The sequence below is a fragment of the Dermacentor albipictus genome, chromosome 1 (assembly GCF_038994185.2).
Source record: "Dermacentor albipictus isolate Rhodes 1998 colony chromosome 1, USDA_Dalb.pri_finalv2, whole genome shotgun sequence".
In the NCBI taxonomy this organism is placed as follows: Eukaryota; Metazoa; Arthropoda; class Arachnida; order Ixodida; family Ixodidae; genus Dermacentor; species Dermacentor albipictus.
Genome location: NC_091821.1, coordinates 221996991 through 222022682, shown reverse-complemented (window position 1 = coordinate 222022682; position 25692 = coordinate 221996991). Strand labels below are relative to the sequence as shown.

The following is a 25692-nucleotide window of genomic DNA, read 5'->3' as shown; positions in this document are numbered from 1 at the left end:
TTTATTTCTATAAACATACAATTTATGGGGGATTTAAGGCAAAAGTTGCACACAGCAAATTGACATGCCTTAAAACCCAGTCTGAGGACAGCAGTGGCAGGCACAGGCACTGATTTAAGACCAACAATACAAACACTAGTACACAATGTTGGCTTCAACTTGTGCCAGCAAAAAAAAAAAAACATACAATATAAGAAAACACTAACAAATCAAAAAAGCCAAGCAATCCGCTGTTTACACATGAGCAACAAAAACAGTGAAAAAAAAATTAAGCAACAAATTCAGCAGTGTTCAAATATCACTGAAGAACTCAAACACAAAACGGACCAAGAAGTGACATCGATGTTATTGCGCATGAATGTGTTTAACAGGCATGGTAAGCAGTGACGTAGCATTTGAAAAGCATAGTTAGTGTGAGGACGTGGCACTATGCCAGTACTCATGACAGTACTCAGGAGGCAGGCGTCACTGCCAACATAGACACTCTCTCCACTTTGCCTGTTTAGCCTGCACAAGCAAAATTCCTTCCCTGCATTATCCCATACCGGAGCCAGAGGATTGCGCGACGAATATGTCACGGACCCTACCTCTTTTTCTCTCTCTCGCATTTTTGCTGAGTGGTGCACTTATGGTGACGGTCTTCCGCATGAGCCGTTGCATTTGTCTCGTTTCGCGCAGCATACGATTTTGTGCGCTTTGCAAGTGAACATCTGATCAGCAGTATAAGTCAATGCCACAGTCACAAGCACTAAGGCAGACACAAGAGGATGAAACAGCAGGATCGCAGCGCTGGAACACGGTAGAAAATGACACAGTTTCATTCTCTGCACACAAGCATGGGAACAAGCAGACGAAACGGATGTACATCTCTCCTGCTATGGTACAAAGTAGAACAAAAACAGCAGACATTCGGTTTCTACATTTTATTATTTCTCTGAACTTTAATTGGTCTGTTGGAGCAACACATTAAACAAATAACTGATGTCGTCCTGAATAATTCTTGTCACAGCACTGCCACGTTTGTAGACGCACTTGTGCGATTGACGTCGACTCTCCGGCTGAGAGCAAGGTGCCCGCAAAAAGGGCAAACAGCGTTTGGTTTGAAATTTAAGTTCTTACTGCGGCGCGTAGGGATGTAATACTTAGCAGACACGATCGTTAGCGTACGTTGTATGCACTGCACTTGTTAGCTCAAAATGGCTAGACCTGGCGGGGGGCCCTTTAGGCATGAAAAAGAGCATAGTCATCATCAGCGTGGAGCGGCATGGCTTGGCCACGGCACATGGATGCATTGGTTGCCTGAGCATTAGGCATCATATTTCAGAATAGTCGCAAGGTAGACATGAAATACAGTGCCAGCAAGCAGGCAAGGATGTGCTGTTTGAAGAAAGCATTGTTTGTTCATTGCTTCTGTTGAGCGTTCACATGACTACGACAAAGACCAGCCAATTTTCGACTGCTGGAAAAGTTGAAGTGCAGTAAAGTCTCGTTGATACAAACCTGTTTCGTACGATTTCCTGGTGCCAAAGTTTGTGATCAAGAACACGAAAAATGACCCAACACAGTCACACTTCTTTTTTACCGGTTCATATATTCCCAAAGAACACAATTTTCTGGCACCAACGTTCAGTATCCTATGATATGTTTTCTGGCCACTAGATCCCGTGTGGGCTAGAAAAAATGTGAGGCAAACGCAATCAGAAGCAGTAGACGGCCGTGACAGCAACTTCCCCGAAGCACTTGTCCACTCGTGTAACATGCCTGCAAGTACTCATTTTTCTCTTCTGGTATTAGCAAATGCCTTGCCCATTGTTGCATTATCTGATATTGCCACCAACGCTCTTGCAATGAGCATCTTCACCTTAGTAATGTGCATTCTTGGGCGAGTTCACCCATCTGTTGAATAATTTGTTGTATCTGTTGTATAATGCGAATCGCAGATTCGCATTATGTAATGTCAACTACAGTTGAGTCTGCCAAATTTTTTAGTGACCTTGAATCGTACATTTTTACAGTTAGTGCCCATTTTCTCGCGTTCTTTACCAAAACGTACAAACAAGGTTTTACTGTAGTCACTGGTTCTGTGGCTGCGAATAGAAATGCCATTTTAGCTGTGTGTTTGTATCAAGCTGAACATCTCAGTCTGCATGCGGCCACGGCCCGTGGACGCATTGATTGTATCAGCATTAGGAAGCATACCTCAGGATAATTGCAAGGTAGATGTAAAATACAGTGCAAGCAAGCAAGCAAGGATTGTGCTGTTTGAAGAAAACTATGCTTGTTCATTGCTTCTGTTGAGCACTTACATGGCTATGACAAAGACCAGCCAATTTTCGACTGCTGGAAAAGTTGAAATAGTCACTGCTCACGTGGCTGAGAACAGAAACACCACTTTAGCTGTGTGTTTGTATGAAGTTAAACATTCCAGTCCGCATGTGCCTTCTGTCCATAGAATTAAAAATGTCTTAATACCGTTTTGAGAACAGGATCTGGTATCCACAAGGACAATGATAATCTTTAACAATCAGTGAGGAGTTCCAAACTAATGTCTTCACATACATTCGAAGTATCAGTCAAGTGTTGGAGAAACTGTCACTTCAGGAGGACACACTGCTGCCACTAGGAACAGATATGGCTTCCTTCAAAACAGCACCATCCTTTAAAGAGGCCCTGAACCACCCCCCGGGCTTGGTGAAATAACAAAGTCCGCAGGTAGAATACGCAGCTGTGAACATCTCAGCCAAGTTTTGCTGTCGTACGTGGAGCATGGAGCTCGCAAGCGGATTGTGAAGTCCTCTTTCTCTCAAACACTCTCTCTCTTTTCAACAAAAGGCCCTGTCCTCACTCTCTTCTAGACACACCATTCCATCATCGGACATACTATTTCGTCATTCCCATAGACGGCCGTTATTGGCCAATAGCTGACATCAAGCTGCAGTCAGCTACATGGCGTAGATACCACGGCCACCACGGGGTGCCGCCATGATCCACTGGCTAAGGGCACTGCGGCTCGCTGAGGACAACCGCGTTTGGCTTATGTTTAGCACATTGTAGGCAACAGAGGCAGAAGTCATGGTGTCTACGTTCACATCCAAAATTAAATTTGAACTGCGCACCACGGTGACATTTAGAAGGCAGAGCGTTGTGGGACCGCCACACTGCGCCATAGCCTTTGCAGTGCCAGGCATTGAAGAAGGAATGGGAGCACAGCAGAGGCCGTGTTTGATTTCCAATAACTCCACTTCTGCTGAACACATTGAAGTACTTTTTGCAGCAAAGTATTTCTGAAGTAGCCTATTTTCACTTCAAATGCCTTTCTCCGCTTCGACAAAAAGTGGTTCAGGGCCCCTTTAAAACATGTGAATAGCCAGCTTGGTTTTAATGCATTAGCATTAGGAATTTCAAAGCGGGAAGAAAAGAGTATGTGTGTGAAGTGTAGGAAGCCAACCAAGTGGCAGAGGTATATATATATATATATATATATATATATATATATATATATGTACAGTTAAACCTGGATATAACGAAGTTGACAAAAGCTCGCAATTTTTCGTTACATGCAGGTTTCGCGTGAAGGCTCGTACGAATGATGCAGAAACGAAACCAAATAGCTCAATATATCCGCGAAGGTGAACTCACCCTTCAAGCATTTATTTTACACCAAAAAACTGCGTAATTTGCGCTTGCTTCTTCGGCACAAGTGACGGCACAACACACCGCTCCAAAGAAGCTAAATCGTGTAGAGCTCCTTCATCGTCGAGCGAGCCAACGAAACGGCGCATAACGTCCATTGCGTTCATCACCTCCTTTGCAGAAGGCACGTCACACGGATCTGCCTCACAGCCACCATCATCACCGCCATCGGGATTTTGCACGCTTTCAGCTACTGCTGCATCAGACATTTCTTCTGTAGCCACGGCGGCGTTGTCGGCAAACAAAAAGTCAGTCAGTTCAACGTCGTCGGGTACACCATCGTTAGTGCATAGCTCGTTCCACGCTTCGGCCACATCGGACGGAGTAGAAAGGTCTTCCTCCTCCTCCTCGTCGGCACCAGCCCGTGCGTTTTTGGCTATTCCGGCCTTTAAAAAGCAATTCGCGATAACTTCTGCCCTGACCTCTTGCCAGGAGGCAGCAAGCATCTCGACTGCTTGATAAATGTCGATCTTCATCTCCCGTTCCAGACGGATGTCGAGAAGTATCTTCTGGATTAGTCGGCGCCGGTAACAGCATTTAAAACTGTTAATGACCCCTTTGTCCAGGGGCTGTATTAGAGACGTGCAGTTGGCCGGGAAGTAATGCAGTTCAATGTTCGACAGCTGCAGGCCCTCGACATGGTGCGCCGAGCAATTGTCCAGCAGTAGGCAAACTTGACGGCCTTGCCGCTTGACGTCCTGGTTAAATTCCTTCAACCACTCAGAAAATATTGGCCGAGTCATCCAAGCTTTGGAATTCGCCACATACTTCACGGGCATACGCTTCGTCCCCTTAAAACACCTGGGACGGGCACTTTTGCCGACAACTAGCGGGACTCGCTTGTCTGTGCCGTCGAGGTTGGCACACAGCAGAATCGTTATGCGGAGCTTGCTCTGCTTTCCACCGCGGCAGTCATCGCCTTTTAACGCTAGCGTGCGGCCCAGAAGCATCTGATAAAATAGGGCCGTCTCGTCGGCATTGTAGACATCAGCCGCCTCGAAGCGACTCAGGATTCCAGGCAGCTCGTCAGCCACCCACGAAGCAGCAGCATCGCTGTCTGCGGAGGCAGATTCGCCGCTGATTACTCTTCCGACGACACCATGCCGGCTCTTAAATCCCTGCAGCCACCCGTTGCTTGCCTTGAAATCATCATGGCCCAAGATACACGCAAAATCCTTTGCCTTCTGTTGCAAGATCGCACCACTTATGGGTACATTTCTGGCTCTCGTGTCCAAAAACCATGTGAACACTGCCTTGTCCACATCAGTGTATGTGGACAGCTTCAGTCTTTTTTTCTTCGAGCTTGTTCCCGACTCCACTGCGTTTCTGATGCTGTGTTCCGCACTCAAAATCGTTGATAATGTGCTCGCTGGAATGCTGAAACGGGCGGCAACGTCCTTCTTCTTCTCGCCCGCGGAGACAGCATTTAAAATTGCGAGTTTGTCTTCAAAAGACAGAACTTTTCGTTTTCTGGCAGCAGAACTCATCACGACCAACCGCCGACGCAGTTAGAAGCGGAGACGCACGACTACACGCCGACAGGCAGGCCTAGCACCTCCAAAACAAGTCGGACAAACCAGTACCAGGGCACAGTTGACACACGCACACGTGCAGAGCGCAGGACAATACTCAAAATGGCGAATGCAACGCATCCACAGAGAAAGAAAAAAAAGTGACGCATGTCGTTCGTCATGGAGTGTCGTTCGTCATCGTCCCTCTCCCTTCCCGCGCCCTGGCAATGAAAGAACCGGCTATCAGCGTTGCTTTTCAAGTGAATTCTTACACATAAGTGCGTCTAAGCCGTTGAAACAAATAAAAATCACTAAATAAGAATGCTTGTCCTCAAATCTATACGAAACAAAATAAATCTGAAAGAGAAATCAGCTGCCGATACCAATGCCACCTGGCGTCACGCTAGACAAGCAAAGCCTGAAAAGACTGCTACGTTAGGCACGGAGCGGCGCTAGTTGCCGCCATCATCATCATCATCGCTAACTTTGCTCGGTCGCGGCAATCCCTTGCGTTCGCGTAGCTGCTGGCTCCTTACAATATTAATATTCAATAATCTAGAGCATTTCTTCGGCCGAATTTTCCTTAAAAGTGCAATAAGTAATGACTGATCAGCTTTGGGAGTTCGTTACATCAAGGCTAACCGCCGCAACGCGTTCGTTACATCAAGGTCGAAAATACATGGGCTTCAATGGGGGCAGCGTTGGGGAATTCAAAAACTTCGTTAAATCCAGGAATTCGTTACATATAGGTTCGTTACATCCAGGTTTAACTGTATATATATATATATATATATATATATATATATATATATATATATACACAGTCAAACCCCGCAATAACAGAAGCCCTCAACAACGAAATCTTTGCAACAACAAAATATTTCAGAGTTCCCGGTGGAGGTACATAGGAGTACGTGTATTTCATATACCTCAACAATGACACATCTTCAACTGGCAGCCCCGCGACAACAATTTCTACCGTAGCAGGTTGCGTGTGTTCTTCACATGGTCTCAACGTAACATCAAAAAGTGAAATCCTAATAAAAGAAGGTGCTAAAACATGTTCTTTAATCACTTGAGAAACTTGCTTGCTGCCACCTGTTGTTGCTTGCTTAGAGGGTAGTTGTAGTGCATAACTTGTTTTTACTGGCAACCATACGATGCCGCTTGACCTCCGGCTGCGACTCTAGCAGAAGCGGCCAGACAACTTGTTTCGTACCCCTCGTTGTCCTCGTCGTGCTTGGCCGTTGTGTGCAGCAGTAAGCCTTGTGAAATGCCTCCTCCAGTTAAGAAACGCAAGTTTCTCATGCTCTTACGTTGAATTCCAATGACAGAGTTAGAGCAGCCGACGGACTCCGTGAGCAAGCACTCGACTCTGGCGTAGAGCAACGCCTCCAAATCTGCGAGTGGAACACAACCTGCACCGCAGGAGCAAGACGGAAGTGGAACTTCTATCGCCGAGTTACCCAGGATACCTTGTGTGTTGTCATTTCCTTCCGCTGTTTGCTCCCAGCATCGCTGCTCCGGTCATTTGTCTTTTGAGCGCCGTTCACCCATTGTTTTTTTAAAAGTGCGGAATGGATATCTCGCCAAGCGTGCAGCAGCTTTTGCTTTCTCGCGAGTCATGACCGGTGGCGCCTCCCAGCAGACGAGCGTGGTAAAGGAAATACGTCACGCAGAGTTCCGGTCCACTCCGCCGATTTTGGCGGAACATCTTTTTCTGCTCCACAGAGCGACTCCTGCTCTGAATCCTCTCCGACTCTCTCCTTGGAACACCTTACTCCCGCACTCACTCTGTCATTGGAACAAACTTGCTCCGTAACGAGCAGAAAAACTTGCTCCGACTCTGCCATTGGAATTCAACATTAGAGAAATCTCAAATCATCGCGGAAGCTGCAACCGGAAAAAAGAAGATGAATATCAGTGTCAAGTTTGGGATACCGTGCAGCTTCCTGCCGACCATATTAAAATCCAAAGACAGCATCCTGGTGGCACTGGAGAATGGAGCACATGGGGAGCACAAGACTGTGGCCGCTCCAGCTTTTGAAGGCGTGGACCAGGCTGTGTGCAAGTTGTTCTAGGACAAGCGTGCAAACAGGATACCGCTGTCTGACAGATTGTTGCAGCAGAAAGCCGTTGACACTGCATGCCTTCTGTGGCACAATGACTTTAAAGCTAGCGTTGGCTAGCTGAGCCGTTATAAAGCATGACACAACATTGCCGTCAAAGTGATTTCTGGAGAATGCACAAGTGTTAAAAAGGAAGATGCAGTAAACTGGATGCGAGAGACTCTGGAAGCCACCACGGACGAGTACAAACCCCACGACATATACCCCACGCTGACGAAATGGAATTGATTATGAGATGAGATGCCAAAATGATTTCTGGAGAATGCACAAGCGTTAACAAGTACAGTAAACCTGATGCGAGAGACTCAGGAAGCCATCACGGATGAGTACGAACCCCACAACATACACAACGCTAACAAAACGGGATTGTTTTATGAGATGCTTCCGTCGTGAACGCTGAAATGGAAGGGCCAAAAATGTCACAGTGGCAAACAGAGCAAGAAGCGCGTCACAATTCTTCTTTGCACGATGCACAAACATGAACAACAACAACAACAAAACAAGTACAGTGTAAATCCACAGCCTACATACAAACATTTTAGAAATTTGTTTAAAATGTACCATTGCTTACACAGTATTAGTTTCGAGTGATATGAAATCTTACTCAGAAGTATGACAATCACCAAGAAACCAAAGGTTTAAAAATGTTCGCAATGCTTGCCTTCCGCCGCAACACACCACATGAACTGCTTTCGCATCAAGTCGACAACTCTGCGCAGCATTTCTGGGTCGATGCTTCTACAGGCGGTAACTATTCTAAAAAAATTCAAACAGCACATAAACGACGGGACCAGAATGAGGAGGAGACAAACACGGCGCTGAACTTACAACTGATTTATTTGAAGTAGGAAATCGAACATTTATACGTAGAAAACTGGGCACGCATGCGCCCGGTCAATACATCAATGATCACATACAAACTCCGCACAGCAAACATTCGCACGCGTTGTACCTGCCCAGTAATCTACCCTTTATGCAGCAATGCCATTGCTGCATAAAGGGTAGATTACTGGGCAGGTACAACGCGTGCGAATGTTTGCTGTGCGGAGTTTGTATGTGATCATTGATGTATTGACCGGGCGCATGCGTGCCCAGTTTTCTACGTATAAATGTTCGATTTCCTACTTCAAATAAATCAGTTGTAAGTTCAGCGCCGTGTTTGTCTCCTCCTCATTCTGGTCCCGTCGTTTATGCGCTGTTTGAATTTTTATTGTTACCATGCAACACCAACTCGCCCAATCCGCTGCCCTTCTGCGGTAACTATTCTCATTTTCATGTCATTGACATTGGTGGGCTCAACTGTGTAAACATGATCTTTCATGTAGCCCCATAAAAAGAAGTCCAGTGGAGAGAGATCAGGGGATCTTGGCGGCCAAAACATCTCTCCTTCGCATCCAATCCACTGCCGTGGAAAGATACAGTTTAACCAGTTCTTTGCAGTGGAGGAGAAATGTGGTGGGGCCCCGTCATGCTGGAACCAAACTTGCTGCAGTTCGTTGAGAGGGAGACTCGAGGCAAATTTATCGACGACACCAGCAAGAATTTCGTGCACATAATTCTTTCCATCGAGGTTCCCTTCAAAGAAGTGAGAGCCAATGATTCTGTCCCCAAGTATGCCACACCATACATTTAGACCCCAGCGAATTTGGTGGTTGCGTTACCACAGCCAGTGAGGATTTTCTTGCAACCAGTAGTGAGCATTGTGAATGTTCACTGTGCCGTTTCTGCAAAATCAAGCTTCATCAGTCCAAATCGCTCTTTGTACGAAATCCTTATCTTGATCAATCTTTTTGAAGCCCAATTACAAAAGTCTGCCCATTTTTCAAAGTCTGCCTCACTTAGGCCCTGATGAAGACTCACATGGCATGGATAAAATGCATGCTTTTTTAGAACATTGTGCCCTGTTCCCATGCCTTTCCCGCACTGATTAGAAATTTCTCTGATGCTTAGATTTGGCATTGCATGCACGCAGGAAAGGACAACATTTTCAAAGTCCTCATCAATGATGCTCTTCTTGGGCTGTCTTATTGGCTAACTGAGCCTGCTGTACGAAAACGTCTGAAGATGATAACAAATGCTGTTGGAACTCGTTGGTCCAGATGGAGAGACGCGTAGAGACCCATTGCTATGAGGCATCGCCGTTCATCTCCGCCATTGATAGCACTACATCAATTTTTTCTGCCATAGAATACGTAGCACCTCGACCCAGACGAAACAGCCATTTTGCAACGCAGAAAGTCCCAACACAGGGCTTGCTTCTTCCAACGGCCCAGCTTAGTAGAGGCAATCAGTGGAAAGGCAAAGGCACATAATGTAGTAAGCTCAGGGGTTCACTCAATGCACTTGCAAGGCAATGCCTGATCTGTTCGGCCCTTTCACAAAACCGCGAAGCATAAAAAAAACTGTCAGGCATACACCAATGAAGTCCACTACTCACACCAGTTCACAGTTGTCCTATTTCCCAGCAGTTTTTCAGGTGTATGCAATGCAGGCCCTCAAATCACACACTTTGGACAGGTGCAGCATCCCTGGAACACCACTGGCAACTAAGGTACTGCCCTGCAGCTGTCACCTTTGTTTCATGCTTAACGCTTGCATGACTTTGAGCCTCCGAAATGAAAAAAAAAATAATAATAATAATAATAATATACAACCAAAGCCAGTATCGTAATCCTGCACTTGATTGCTTTGACAGTACCTGTACGGTGGCGCCGCGCTTTGTCGCCACCTCTGCAAGTCATTGCTTCAAAAACGCGCTCGGCCCAAGCCGCCACGCAAGTCATCCTTCGGTTTCGCTAGCCACGAACAAAAACGGTGGCCAAGAACAAAAAGTAATCACGGTCGCTGTTCACCCCACATTCTTATCAGATAGAGCATCATATGCAACACCTGCATTACACTAGGAAGCGGCCTCATAGTGGGTGCCGCCGTCTCGCTTGCGTAATTAGACGGCTCGGGCTGAAATTTCAGACATGCATATTTCGTGACATAGGCGCGTTACTAAAATTGTACAAAATGGAATAGTCACCAAATGGCACCGCCTCTGAGTTTTCAATATAAACATACATGCTAACTGCAGTAAATAAAAAGTTAGTTATCGAATTCAATTAAATACTGACATTACAACGACAATTGAACAGATGCCACGTCGTCATCAAGAGTTGACAGCCAAAAAAATCGTCCGCATCTCGACAAAGCAGAAGCAGAGCTCCGCGAGCTCGATGAGGCCTGGAACGATTTTTCGCATTTTGTTGGTGACATGCCCGCAACAATGACTGTAGAAGACTTCGTAGGTGGCGACGACATCTCAGCGACCACGGCTGTACTGACGGACGCCGAAATCGCAGTGAAAGTCTCTGAACATCCCGCAGACGAAGCTCAGGCTGACCCTGTAGACGATGAGAACATTCCGACTTCCCAAGAAGCACTTGCTGCGTTGGATTTACAGCGCCGCCACTGCAGTGCTATTGAGGGCAGTGGGTTTGCCCTTGTTGAATGTTTGCAAACTGTGGAATAGGGCGTGATACGCAATGCGATCAACACCAAGAAGCAGGCCGCGATAACGCAGTTCTTTGTGCGTAAATAAATGAACGTGACCCAAGTAAGCATCGTTCGAGTTGTTGTGCCTTCTCTGATTGAATTTTGCTCCTCCTGCATGTATTTTTTACGAAATTTTTTATTACGAATTATGGATATAGCGAACTAATTTCCGACTTTTTAACTGTTCGTTATAACGAGGTTTCACTGTACAATTAAAAGGATAATCACAATCTTTAAGTTCTAAATGCTGATATGGCATGCACAAACAGCTTGCTTCAATTTCCCCATTGTGATGAGCCATCTAAGTCTAATAGATAAATATTCAATTAAGCAATTTTAGGTTTTTGCACATTAAATACCAACGGCAATGAAATTTCACTTTGGCTACGTTGGTAATAGTAAATGACTAGTACACAGCACTGAAGCAATCATGCATCTGATGGTTGGTGGATATGATGTAAGCTCTCGCATAGCGCCTCCAAGATTTTTCAGCGCGCAGTAGGTAGCCAGGGGTGGCGCCTAATCTTAAAGGTGATGTTGAGGAGCCACACGTTCCAAGTCAAGCATCGCTTCCGGCAAGCGGTAATGGCAGAGTTTTTTTCAGCTTGGGTATCACAAACATCCATTTTCGTGAGCCTTTCATGACGCATCCACTCGCATTTCAAACATAAAATTTTGCAGGCTGCTATATCTACGCTATCTGACACTAGGCTTTTTGAGCAGTCCAACATTTCATTACAGTTACATGATCTCAGCTGCCTTCAGACGTCTACCACCACTTACACCTCAGCTCCGAAGAAACCACACTTCTATCTAAAAAATTCTATATTTAAATATTACTTAGTCTTTTTTGAAACACCTAGTATAGGCCATAAGAGCGAGTCAGTTTCTGACCTACACTACTCCTTAATAAAGGGAAAATGAGACATCCACCAAATCATAGCAATTGCTACAAAGGAAACCCATACGGGTTCCTCCAAAGAAAAGCCTCGCAGTTAAAGAAAATTCATCCTGGTCTGGGACTCAAACCTGGGACAACCGCCTTTCCGGGGGCAGCAACTGTACCATATGAGCTAACCAGGTGGCTAGCAGATGGCTAGGCGAAGCTGAACCTATCAACAACTTGAAGCAAAGGCAAGAGTTTGACGTAATAGTTCTGCAGAAACTCGCAAGGTGGAGAGAAGTAAGTAATAAAGGAAAAATGAGACATCCACCCAAACCCATACGGGTTCCTCGAAAGAAGAGTCTCACAGTTGAAGAAAATTCGTCCTGGTCTGAAACTCGAACCAGGGACCACGGCCTCTCCGGGGCAGCTGCACTTTTCTTTTGAGGAACTCATATGGGTTTCCTTTGTAGCAATTTTTATGATTCGGTGAACGCCTCATTTTCCCTTTGTTAATTAGTTCTCTCCACCTTGCGTGTTTCTACGGAACTATTACATCAAACTCATACACTACTACTGTTTAAACACGAATTAAGTTGTCCCCATTCATACGGCACACAGTGTATAAGTTTAATGAGTGACCGGCAATACACATGTAGAGAAAAAGGCACAAAGATACATGTGAAGAAGACAACGATGCTGGGCGGCAAAACGAAGTTGGGAGCATTGTTTAGGCACTTGATGCATGATGCGCGAGAGAAAAAGAGGAGAGATGAGCTGGGCTTTACTGATGTGGGCATGGACTGGTGCAGACGCATCGCCAGCTGTGCTCTGGTGACGTGATAGAACTCACAGGGGACCCGGACCAAAGAGGGGAATCTGAGAGTTCATCAGCGACAGCCCAGCTCCTAAGCCCCGGCTACAGTGCCATGGCAGTGCTCCACGGCCAGCCCCGTGAAGCCGTCCCATCACCTGCCAACGTTCAGTGCCCTGGAGACAATCGCCTGGCCATGTCAGCAACCCGGCGCACTACCGACTACAACCACATCATGTGCCATGCGAGTCCCAGGTGCACTGCTGCCAATGTGCAAACCAGCCCTGTCAAGCTACAGCAACGGAGGCTGCCTTCTGCGTCACGTCAGAGTTACAACGGCCATGTCTTGTGATACATCGGACTGGCTACCGCAATGTCGTGACAGTTAGACAGTTTTGGTTCTTTAGTCTATTGTGAACTAAAACACTATAGCTTGGGTGTTGGCTTGTTCATGAGTTGCGAGGATAGGGGTTTAACAGGTGATTATAGAGTTACTTGTAGTATTTCTTTGTATTTTCTTGGCTTACTCATTTTTGTGTTATAAATGTTTTTCTATTATGTACAGGTTGTCTCCTGTCTGTTTCTAGAGTGTCTAAATTCGTGACACTAAGAAAAACATTGATAGCGCCACACTACTCCCATAAGCAACAGTTGACTCTGAATATAAACTTGAGATATGCCATTGATACCGAAACAAACAAAAAGCTGTGAAGAATCTGCAATGGACAAGAAACAATATATATGCTTACTCGCCCATGCCAGCTTGTGCCATGTTGAGGTCCAGGCCACCATCCAAGAGTTGGCCAGTTTCTGAATAGGATGCTCGAGCCATGTACCGCATTGTTTGGATGCACCCACCGTAGACGAGCAATGAGAACAGGAACAGCAGCTGCACAAAGTATGCCAGTCATTCAGCTTCATTACTTTACACGCCTTGCCCAGTGCTTCTTGCAGAAGCATAATTCAATTTTGCTACCACAGTATCCAACTTCTTGATACAAAGTAGAAACTTAAATTCAGCAGGAAAGCCATATTATTTCTGTGCTACTGACATGGCTGTGTATGCACATACAACTTGTTTCTCATTCCAAAGAGGGCAGGTAACTATGAAAACAATATTCAAGCCTTCGTTTTAAAAAGAAAATCTACATAACTTTGCTTTGCTTCATAGTTCAAACTAAAATTAGTAAATTCTGGGTTTTCTTGTGCTAAAACCATGATTCGATTATGAGGCATGCCATAGCAGAAAACTCCGCATTAATTTTGACCACCCAGGTTTCTTTAATGAGCACCTAAATCTAAGTATAGAGGCATTTTTCCATTTAGCCATCGTTGAAATGCAGGCGCCGCAGATAGTTAAGTGAAGCAGCCTTGCCTGCAGAATTCAATAACTGAGTTTAATAAGAAGCACAAAGATTGTTTATACCTTTCTGACAAGAATTCATGACAGATGTTTTGTACCAGACCAGAATCTATGGAACAAAAAAAATTTAGTGGAAGAGTATTGATTGCTTGGTGCAACCAGATGATGCAATTAGCACTCAGGTTTACCTAGAAGGTATCATCTGCTGGCATTATTTTGTAGCTAGAGATAGCTTTTATGTTGTCATGGCTGCTATATCAGATGAGCTTTCTGCTGTTAGGTTGTGTCTTATGCTACTGCGCCTCTTCATTCTTATTGTTAACCAATCACTCTCAGGTATACTTTCACTCTTCCTTGTCATAATGTTCAACATGACACTTCAGTGGAGCAATGGGTCTCCTTCTAATGCACTCTAGAACTATGAAATGTGAAAATAATGCAGATGGGATATCTGCCATTTCATTTGTCACATACACTCCTTTTGGCTGAGCCAACAAACGTACACTGAAAAGCATATCCAAGACGTATAAGCTGAGGTCACCATTGCTGGCCTACTGAGTGCACTGGCATGAACAGAGATCCTACACTACAGTTTCCAATTTATGTCGGTGCTAGCCAGTGCTCAACAGCAAAGCTGGGCAAGTAGTACAAACTTTTGCCTGACATGTTTCAAGCCGTAACCAGGAAGCTGAGCCTCCCTGTTCTTGCCTTGCTTGCTGATTTAAGCATCATTTGTGCCCCTGTTGTGCTGAATGCAGGGCTGGGCATTGATAAAAATGTTGACCAAGTATATATAATTGATTAATTTATTGGTTAATCAGAATTGTGGAATCATGTAAGCAAGCTAAAACAATCAAAAATAAGGATTTCAGTACACAAACTTCTAAGCAAAAACAAACCATGCAATTTGAATGGACAGCTGCCTTTAAAGAGGCCTTGAAATTTCATCTTTTTGAACATAGTAAGAAAATGCTGCCAATCTGTCATAGCGGCTGCTGTGAACATGTGGGCCTAATATTACTGCACTGCATGCAGCAGGGAACTTATAATCTCATGTCAAAAATATAATAAATATAAAATTACATTATCTTTATTATTCCTGCATTTATGCAAAAGTATTGCACTAATCTTTGCATTTGAATCTAACCTGAACCAACAAGTTGAAAAATCGCATGTGCACCCTAAAACGAATTCAATAAAGCAATGTGACCAAGTCCATCATCACTTCAGGAATTCACTCTCACTGTACACTGTGTGCGATATCGCAGCATGAGTAATCCAAACAAGTTATCACTTTTGTCTCAACTCTACAACCAAGTCAGCTGCATGACACATGCTCCTAAGCCTAGTAGTACAAATATAGTATTGAAACTGAGAGGAAAACAAGAAAACTTGAAAGTTAAGGAATGCACAACAAGTGATGGAACAAAACGTATGGATGTAGCAGAATGTATTAGAAAGCCAAACTGAGAGCTGACATTCTAATTGAGAATAAAAAAATGAAGTGGAGTTGCGCAGGTCATGTAATGCATAAAACAGATGATTTGTGGTCCATTAGAGTAAAGGAATGGGCCCCAAGGGAAGGGAAATGCAGTCGAGGACAGCAGAAGATTAGCTAGACTGTAGAGATCAGGAAATCCTAAGGTCTAGAATGGGCTTCACTAACACAGGACAGGGGTCAGTGCAGATAAATTAAAGAGCTTTTCATTCGGCAATAGACTTAAATTATAAGGAGCACTGCAACACTTTTCTAGTGCCACCCTTACTACTTCAGACTTACTGTCACGTCAAAGAGAAAGGAGCAGAAATAACTACTGTACAATAATTAATGCATGCAAACTTATGTTATTGAATGTACAAGCCTCACTATACAATAAATGCAGAGCTACCCTCAATGCGAATATTTGCAGTTATCAATGCCACACTTCACTCTCCTGGTGACAATACACTACATAATGCATTTTCTTTAAATTTACTACTAAGTATTGCTTGTTACAATATGAAGCAGGACCGAACATTACAAAACACTTTGCTAAAAGCTTTGCTTTACAGCCCCAGTGGCACTGTAGGCACTCAAGTCAAAGGCAGTGTCAAACTGGTCCAGGTTACCTGGTGCACTGAAATGTGCAGAAGCTTGGCTCCTGAAGCACTGTCTGCACAGCAACAGAAATCTAAATCATGAGTCAAACACCATTTATGCATGGCACATTTAGTATTATCACAAAAATTATAGACTTCTTCTTCATTAACCCTTCAACCCTTTCAGAGCCGTTGACGTACCGGTACATTCCCATGTTGTTGTCCCGCCATATCAATGACATATCTGTACATTCTCCATTATCTCCAGTTGGACGTGCGCACTAACACAATGTAGTCCCGACATCTGTTGTATATCACTAGGAGCATATTTCTTCGTCTCTCTGGGTTCACTCAGTCTAGGTTTTTGTTAGCGCACTGCGAAATGCACATCCGCAGATGGGAGGGGCGGCTCCTGGAGTTTGTGCACCGCTACTGTGGCAACCCTCCATTCAAGTATTCGTGCTGTAGCACAAGGCCACCACTCTTGAGTGTTACTGCCATCTGTTGCATGTCTATAGAAGGGCTCGTTTGTTTGTTTGTTTTTTTACCCTGACATGGTGACGCTATCGCGGACATGTGCATGTCAAAACAAAACTAGGTAGGAGATACAAACCAAAGATGGGAATGTGAGGATCGTACTAAAACTGCATTTGCCATTATCCATGTCATCTTTTTTTACTTCTACATAACAAAATATAAACCAACGTGTTCATTTTAATCCAAGATAAAAAAAATGCTGGCGGTACGTCACCTCTGAAAAAAAAAACAATACTGAAGGGGTTAAGAAACAGACATATATGTATGCCCCCCAAATTTTTGTTTTCTATTTAAATGTGCAAAACACATAGAGAATAAGCATAATCAATGAAAAGATAAAAATATTTTGCAGAAACCTTTCCGTCAACGAGGAGGAAACAAGAGGCAGAAAACTGGAAGTGGGCTTCACCCCAAGCCCCCTACGGCTTCATTTGGAATTTGCAGACAGCTCGCATCATATGTAACCCATTGGTGCACATTCCATTTGGTTTAAACCACATGTGTGATGCCACTGCAGCTGGAGATCTTGCATCTCCTCTAACCGTGCTTTCAAAAGAAAGTGAGTCGGGTGCCAAACTTCCTTCTCATCCTGTGTTCCTGCTTTAAACTAAAGAAAAGTGATGCTTGCTGCCTGTCATTTAGTGTTTGCCGAAGACATTTAGCCACAGGCTTCATACTCGATACCAAAACTCGGCAAGAAACACATTTTTTTTTCTGGTATGTTGCCTGTAGGCAACAGTCGTCCGTAAAGGGTTAATAATTTAACATGCAATACTTACCATGTAAGACAATGTAATAGAATCCCTCCACAGAACCATGTGTGCGATGAGGTGAACAGCCTGTTTAGGAATTATCACATAACAAGCAGTCAGAAAATACTATACATTGGAAGAATGTGCAATAATGCAATTTCACATACAAGAAACGGAATAAGCTTAAATGTACTATATTGCCCTCACACAGTATTCCCTCCAAGTAATTAGCCATAAATAAGCTCTTCGTAAGTTCATCAAACTATTTACAATGACAATGTGCATCAGCACCATCATCAAGTTATACCTCTGTCACATGGCACATGTAATGTCATTCACAGTAAATGACACTCATACCGAATGTCATTGCAGTCTTGCATTCCCCGTGTACGCGGGTATACAAAATGGCATTCACACTTGATGGCGATGTTTATCGGCACCTTGTGTACGCAGGCACTCAGCAATCGGCATGTATACGTTCAGGCTGCGCTTCGCCCCGAGCAAATCGCCGAGGTGGTCTTCGCACTTTTAGCAGCACGTGCGTCTCGTCGTCGGCCCTGTGGGCTTTTCACTCTTCATTCTCCGCTGGTGAAGCTGCAGGGTTGGCTTCCATGGTTGGTGGATAGGCTTTAGCACAGCACCACATTGAAAACAATATGCAGAAAAAAAAGAAAAAATGCAGAAAAAGTAGGAAAAATAGTTGACAAGGGGCGCTAGAATCCAGTCGAGACCAGGAACAAGAATATAGATGCACAGACTACGTCAACTACCATGCTGCACGTCATAAAAATATTGAAAAGTTGATAACAGCAATTATGACAACCTTTACTCTGATTACATTTCACTTTAGCTTACCGATTTTGTAATTTTTTTGCCAAGCCCCTGTTGTCGAGATTACACAAGTCGCATTGGCATGAGCTCGGGAAACTCATTCAATGGGCGATTGCCATAAGCTGTGAATACCATTCACTATGCTCGTGTAGAAGCAATAAGAATGGCATTAAGACATAATCTCATTTGCTGCGAATGACATTACATGTGCCATGTGACAGGAGTATTACCTATAGCAAATGTTTAACTCTTTTCTTACCATGCCTCAATAAATTGATCAGCTCAATTGATATCTACAATGGCAGAGTATCCAGCGGTGTGTCTGCTTGACACTTTGCCAAACACTGGCTAAAGAATTCTTCTACAAGCAAAGCCATGCATTACAAGGACTGAGTACTGCATTTTTATAGTCAAATGTGTCAATAATAGGCCATGTCAGAAAATCTTTAAAAATAAAACTGTGTTAAACAATGTTATACTCGGCCTCTCATGTGTCACACTTCCCCTGAATCAAATAACATAAAATATGCACCTTCACCAGCTTAGCTGCACAATATTTAAGTGACAGCAGCAGTGAGAACTCTGCAAATTCTGACAAGCTTTTTATGCAACAGCTATGTTGCTTTAACAGCACCTCAAGCTTTGGCATATGCTTTGAAGCATGGACTATTTTGATTTTTATGTCCCAGTAATATAGAAAGCAACTTCCACAGTTGGTCACTAGTATTGATCTTTCAACTTCACACATAAAAGATATTATGAGCCCCCATCGTGTGTAGTTTTCACTCCAACAAGAGCGTGCAGACAATTTTAGTATGACTTTCTGCAGAAGTTTGGCTAGCAGTTCGATCTCTTCCTGCTGTAATACAGCCTGCGCAAATGGCCTTTCTTTGTGATGAATACATGGACACAGCACATGAAGGCTGCAGTGCCTGTTCAATATGCATAGCTAAGTCAGCTTGCTTTCAAAGAAAAGCTGATCGAGCACATTCACTCAAGTACATAGAAGGTAGACGACAATCCCTGCCCAAACAATCGTTGCTTAGAAGAGTACACCGATAAGGTAACCAGGAACTTGCTGCAAGGAGTCAAAACATTTCCTGCGCAATTGACGTGTACCAGCTCTTCCCATTAACAAAGCAACGACCTTCCTGCACAGCATGGGCATAATCTCAGCAAAATTCACAATGACATTTTAGTTTGGTCTCAGCACTTCTAACTCTCAGCATTTCAAACTAAAGCCAAAAATTACTTTTTGTTCACGCTTCTTGGGGTGCTTTTCTGAAGTTGCACATAAATATACTGAATAACTTTTTCAGCACTTACTTTCTCCAATTCCATTCAAAATACCAATGATTATGCTAGAATGTGATGTATGACCATCTTTGTTAAAATTAATATTTTGTTAATAAGATTATCAAAGATAACAGCATTAACTAGTGTGTTCCTGGTGATAAAGAAAAATTACCACACAGGATATCAACACATAAGATATCAATGACTTGAATCTAGAAACAAAGATAGATGAGAAACAGCCCAGTCAAGCACCAGGCATTACAGGCACACCACAACATTGAAATCAAAGCTCTAATCCCACAAAATTCAACCATACGGTGATATCGTAGCACTGAACTAAGACTGACTTTAGTGCGTGCTTATGAAACACAATGCATTTAAGAGCTTAAGTATGTTGAACAAAACCGGATCCTTTTACCTGGCCTTTAACACAGCTCTCTAGCATAATAGCTTTTCAGTGGCCCTTTGAAACATTGACAATGCAGTTGTTGTCAGAGCCATGTTGTTAAAAGTTTACATTGGCATTTCTATACAAGAGAGCATTTCAAGTAACTGTTTAGACATGCATTCAATTTAAATGCAATTTAAAGCGATACATTTTATAAGGCTCTGTGCAAAGTTTCACTCTGTTTTAAATTGTGCAGAAAAGAGGAAAAGTCATAATTTGTGCTCTGGGGTGAAGAAGAAAGCTGCTCATTTGGCAGCTTCACAGTGGTCTCAACGCCTTATAAAAGCCATAATTGGTGGTGTTTCCTTAAGAAAAATTTTTATTTGAAAATTTAAAGAAATTTGGCCATAACTGCACTTTAGACCAGTGTCTCTCAAGCAATGGTCTGTAGACCCCAAGGAGTACTTGAGTGTTTAGGCATGTTTGGTTTGTTTGATCCATTCTACAGCCATAATAACTGTAATAACTGTTGCTTTTTCTGAATAGACTCAGATATGATCGAAAACATGAAGTAGTGTTGCTGTGCAACAAGATTTGCATTCTGTACTGTCCTTTAAGCTGTTGACGGCATCTTCATCTATGAAACAGCACGTTTCTCATCAAATCATCAACAGCAAAATCCAACTGATAAATAAAGCGCAGGAAAGCTTTCTGGCAGCTGCAAATTTAAAACAATTCAGTTGTTGTCGCACCCCCAGCTTGGCTGTGGTCTTCTGCGCATACTTCACAAATATAACAATACAGCCAGTGCAGCTTTTGAATGCCCTGCAAGGACTTCAAGGGGTCCACAAAATTACGGAGGTCGAGAACCACGTCCTTAGAGTGTTTCATGATGAACAGACACTCAGTTTTTCCGAGGTTGAGCGATGGGCTAGTAGGTTTTACATAATGTTTTTCCCAGTCCATTAGACAAGGATGACAGAAAAAGACACACCCCATGCGGAACTTACAAATGAAGTTTATTTTCTTGAGCGCCGTTATAAATGCACTTTGAACCAGGAAAACATGAAACAACACAAGTGAGGCGAAAGAAATGCAATCTGCAGAAGACAATCCACCACATGTGTCACTTATTTCGTGATAGGAAAATGCATTCCTTCCCTGACAGGGAAAGCAAAGCCACACCGATGCACATGTTACCCAATTTCAAAATTTATTCCACATGTGATCATGCCCCAACCTAAGATGTCCACTGACAACCTTTCTGCATTATACCGACGTTTTTGAAGACATTCGTTTAGGCACTGCCCAGTTTGACCTACATACTCACTACTGCAAGAAGAAGTATTTTAATGAAAATGTAAATGTAATGTTTAATGAAAATGGAAATACATACTCACTACTGCAAAATAACAGAATACAATAAGCAATAAACAATGCTTTTGCCACAGGGCAAGAAGTTGTCTTAATGCTTAGTGGTGCACCTTTGTCTAGGATCAGAGGTAACATTGACCTGATGGCAAAATTTTTTTTTTTTTTTTAGAGTTTATCAGGTGCCAAAAATATGACTTTAACACCAACTTGTTTGCCAATGTGCTTTATGTTGTGGATAATCTGATGGAAGTATGGAACAACTCTTGTCTCTTGATTTTATGTCGAACAACAGAAAACTGCACCAGCGCTACCAGCTTTCTTATTTGACTTCAGCCTATCTTCAGCAACAGATCTTAAGACATGGTGTGGGCACACCGCAGATGCCAAATGACATTGCTCACGCAATTTTGCTTTGCCCTATAGTGCACAAGGAATACAGTGGCCTCTCGTTAATCGGAACCTCAAGGGACCGGGAAAATATGTTCCGTTTATCAGGAGTTTCGTTTATAGAGAGAAAGTTCAGGATTTCGCAATCCGTTCCAGACTGCTTGGTCCCGACGAGGCAGGCGTGCGCGCAATTGGCAGTCTCCGCTGAAGCGGATCTCAGATGCAAAATCTAGGTATTAAAGAGGACGGTACGCTATGGGCACAAACTTTATTGCGCAAAAGCGGTAAGCAATGAACTTTTTTTCAGAGCACAACTAAAATTTAAAAAAAAGAAATCTCAATAGTCCACTTATTCCGCGGAAATCAGTGGGAACTGCGATTTATTGGCTTGTGAAAAAGGACTGTATGTTTGCTTGTTTGAGCTCTCGCAACCGTTTTCTTTGAATGGCACCACTCATACCAGACAGGCTGCTCAAAACGGCGAGCTTCGTCGGCGTGCAGACGGCGTGCTTCGTCGCAAGCGCTGTTATTGTGAAGCGACCACTCTCGAAGTCGTTGATTATCTCCATCTTCCTTTCCAACGTAAGGGCATTGTGAGGTCGCTTCTGCGCTGCCATCAGGTGCTGACTTCACGACGAAATGTCGCAGACGACGCTAAACAGCGGATGTAAGGCTTAAGCCTAACAACAGCAAGCGCGCCGTGACAGAAAGCAAGCGATGCGGTTACAGTGTGCGAGAAAGAAGGGGGAGACAGTGATGCGTACCGCGATGGGGCTGTGCATGAACGTCAAGTTGCGGTTTCGAGTCTATTTTCGGTTCCGTTTATACGGTGGTCTGAAAATTCGAGTTCCGAATAACGGGATTTTTTTTTACACTGCCTTAATACAAAACCAACCAACTGCGTCGCGTTTGTTCCGTTTAAGCGTTGATTCCGTTTAACCGATTTCCGTTTATCGAGATTCTACTGTACTTTTTGGAGCGGTGCTAACTGAAATTCCAACGTGCTTCTTGAGCACACCTTGGGGTCAATATCTTGAAAGCAGTGCTAGTCCTGATATTTCTGGTAACTATGGATAAGACTTCAGAAGTGCCCTGCTTCAATTCTGAAGTTGTAATCTGTGCCTTAAAGTGAATAATTTGAAAGGTAATAAGTGGAATTGTGCTGATTGACCAACCAGCAATTGCTATATGTTGTGCAAATAATGTCCACCTCTACGGTAACTCACAAAGAGGCAGAAATGCACCATCTACTCCAAACAATATTGAAAAACAGTAAAGAAAATAGGTGGTGTGAGCTTCAATCATGTGAAAGTTTGCATAAAAAAGCACCACTAGCCATCTCTCTCCGAGCCTTGTTGGCTCATGTCAACCTGACGCATATTAAAATTACCCTCTTCTTGAACACTACAGTCTTTTTTTGTTCACTAAGCAAGAGCACATATTCTTTAGAATGTACACACAAGAACACTAAGTACGTATAAGATAAACTATAAAATCTGTCTGCATCAACGCGCTATGTCATTATCTAAAGAATTTACATCCCAGTCTAAGCGAAAAATTGCACTACTGAAAAAAAATAATTCCATTGGCTTCGAGAACTCAGTAGAGGCTATTAAAATTAAATTCTGGGGTTTTATGCACCAAAATTAGGACATAATTCTAAGGCGCACGATAGTGGGAGGGCCTCCAGATTGATTTTGACCACCTGGAGTTCTTTAACGTGAACCCAATGCTCGATACACAGGCTTTCTTACATTTCGCCCCCATTGAAATGAGGCCTGAGCGGCCAGGATTTGATACCGCGCACTTGGGCTTAGCACTGCAACACCAAAGCCACTGCACCACCATGGTGAGGCAGTAGAGGCTATAAACGAGAAGAAAGGGGACTAACCAAGGGGCCCGATTTTTATTAGTCATATCATAAGAAGCCAACAAACACTGACACCAAGGACAAAATATGGGAAATTACTTGTGTGCAATAAATGAAGTAAAGAAACGATAAATTCATGGAAATGAAAGTGGATGCAAAAACAACTTCCCACAGGTGGGGAACGATCCCACAACCTTCGCATTTCGCAAGCAATGCTCTACCACTTTAGCTACTGCGGCGCCGTTTCCCCCATCACTCTCTTGGGTATTTCTTGGGTCCTTGAGTAGAGGCTATTGTGGTATGGAAGTTGGAAAGGCAAGCAAGAAATACTTACTAGTGCTGCAACTGCCATAATGCTGTAGAACTTGATGGTTTGTTTATTCTCTTCTACTATCTGCTTTTGTCCCTTGGTTCCTTGTTTTCCTTTTTGTGGCTGCAAGTGATAATATCAAGTTAGGCAAAGTATCAATTCAAACCTTGAGCACTACGTGAGGTACAAGTGCACAGGACTTTATTTTGAACTCTGTTTCTGGTAGTCATTACATTCACATCCACATCAGAGGTTCAACAACCCTATACGTCAGTTTGAATTAATAAAATTATAGTGTCCCTCTTTTTTTTTTCTTTCTACATACAGCATTCTTTAGTTATGGGAGCAAGAAACCTTGAATGTTCAACACCTTCACAGAAATCTCCAATGCCATTTATAGGTAGTGTGCTTGGCTATCTCTGCATTAAAGGCAAATAAAAAAAAGCATGGTCACTGTCTCAATGGTAAAAATTACCACTCAATTTTGACAATCGCAACGCCAAAAGACCTTCTTGGCGCCCTGGCTCCTACCCTCCATACAAACGCATTGCTGTTTCGCCTTTTTTTCCTTAGGTATAAACGAAAATATGTGCCTACTAATACTAAATGAGACACAACCAAAAAGAGCTACCCTTGCACTTAAATTTACGTATTTTTATTTGATAATACTAACCCTGCCTGGCGTCCTTTATGATCAAACTAAGATGTAACGCATTTTGAAGATGCGAATCCACAACTTACGTAGTTGTTTGGTTACTGCCTAGTTCTCACAAATGTTTCTTTTCCACAATTTACACGCCCTAACCATGAAAAGTCTAGTTGGCATAACACCTTCGAACGAACGTTTCGGTGATGGAAAACGCCGAGCAAGGATAAATTCACTCTTGCCTGTTTGCTCCTGTCAGCTACTAGGCATGTGAAAAGTAAACTGCGGACGCAAGCATCCCAAATGCAGCTGACAGCGTTTCGTGTCCTAGGAGGATACCGGTGTCACACGTACACTTTTGATCGCGATAGGGTCGAAATTCTCGACTGCGGTTGGCTCCCTCGCGAATTTTGCGCAAAGGAGTTAATCACGACCAAGAAATTTGATCCATATCGGGCTTGATCTCGATCGAAAGTGCGCCGTGTGACACCCGTATTACATCTGCCCTTAAACATAAAAGTTCATACGAAAATACATCAGTGGAAGGTAGACATACTATTCTGTCACGAAAAACGTGCTTCCGCTACGAATTACTAGCGTCTTGGTCAAAGAAAAAAGCAAGGAACGTAAATGTTTCGCAAAAAAAGAACGTGAAGTTCGCATATGGCATAACCGGTTCTGCAATTCTGAGCCCGAGTTATTACTGACGCTTCAACAAATAGTATCAGCTTGCATGTCAATGCTTAACGCGAATTCATATTAAACTGCTGGACAACAACACTAAGAAGCGGATAAGTAAATATTCAAGCGCTTCGCCTAGGAAACTGGCAAGCGTCAACATACCGCCATTGCCGTCTTCTGGAATTTTGAATTGTCAAATAACGACTTCACGGAATAAAAGAGCCACGTGAGGCAGACTACAACTCACAACACTATATCAGAAAAATGTTTTGTATAGTTTAAGTAGGCATTGGAAAATTTAGGGCACAATTAGATTCAACAGATGCAGCGCTGATCGCGCAGCGTGCTGAGCGTGCTTGTCACGAATTCATAGACAAGACGACATGGTTTTCGACTTCTCATGGTTGCACGCCAGAATTTTGTTCTTGTCTAAGCCAACAAATAATTTAGACAACGTTATAAATCTCTAAACGTTTCGCCAAAGACAAGTTGAAATAAGGTTATACCATTAAATTTATTTTATTTACAGCCACTTTGGCATACGAAGAATCGTAAGCTCAATGGAAGTTCGTTTTGCTTGTCTAACGAGTAGACGCCAAAAAAATTAC

The 25692-nt window shown here is 43.3% G+C and overlaps 1 protein-coding gene across 1 annotated transcript in view; it reads right to left on the bottom strand.

Moving 5' to 3' along the window:
* The window catches only part of LOC135919901 (transmembrane protein 208), a 51267-nt gene extending 25798 nt beyond the window's left edge, over positions 1 to 25469 (bottom strand). The window contains exons 1-4 of the mRNA XM_065453893.1: positions 25247 to 25469; positions 23782 to 23880; positions 17329 to 17388; positions 13320 to 13459 (exon numbers count right to left, since the gene is read on the bottom strand). Of these exons, the coding sequence (XP_065309965.1) occupies positions 13320 to 13459; positions 17329 to 17388; positions 23782 to 23880; positions 25247 to 25252 (305 nt within the window). The 5' untranslated portion in view covers positions 25253 to 25469. The remainder of the gene's footprint in view (positions 1 to 13319; positions 13460 to 17328; positions 17389 to 23781; positions 23881 to 25246) is intronic.
* Between the last annotated feature and the right edge of the window lie 223 nt (positions 25470 to 25692).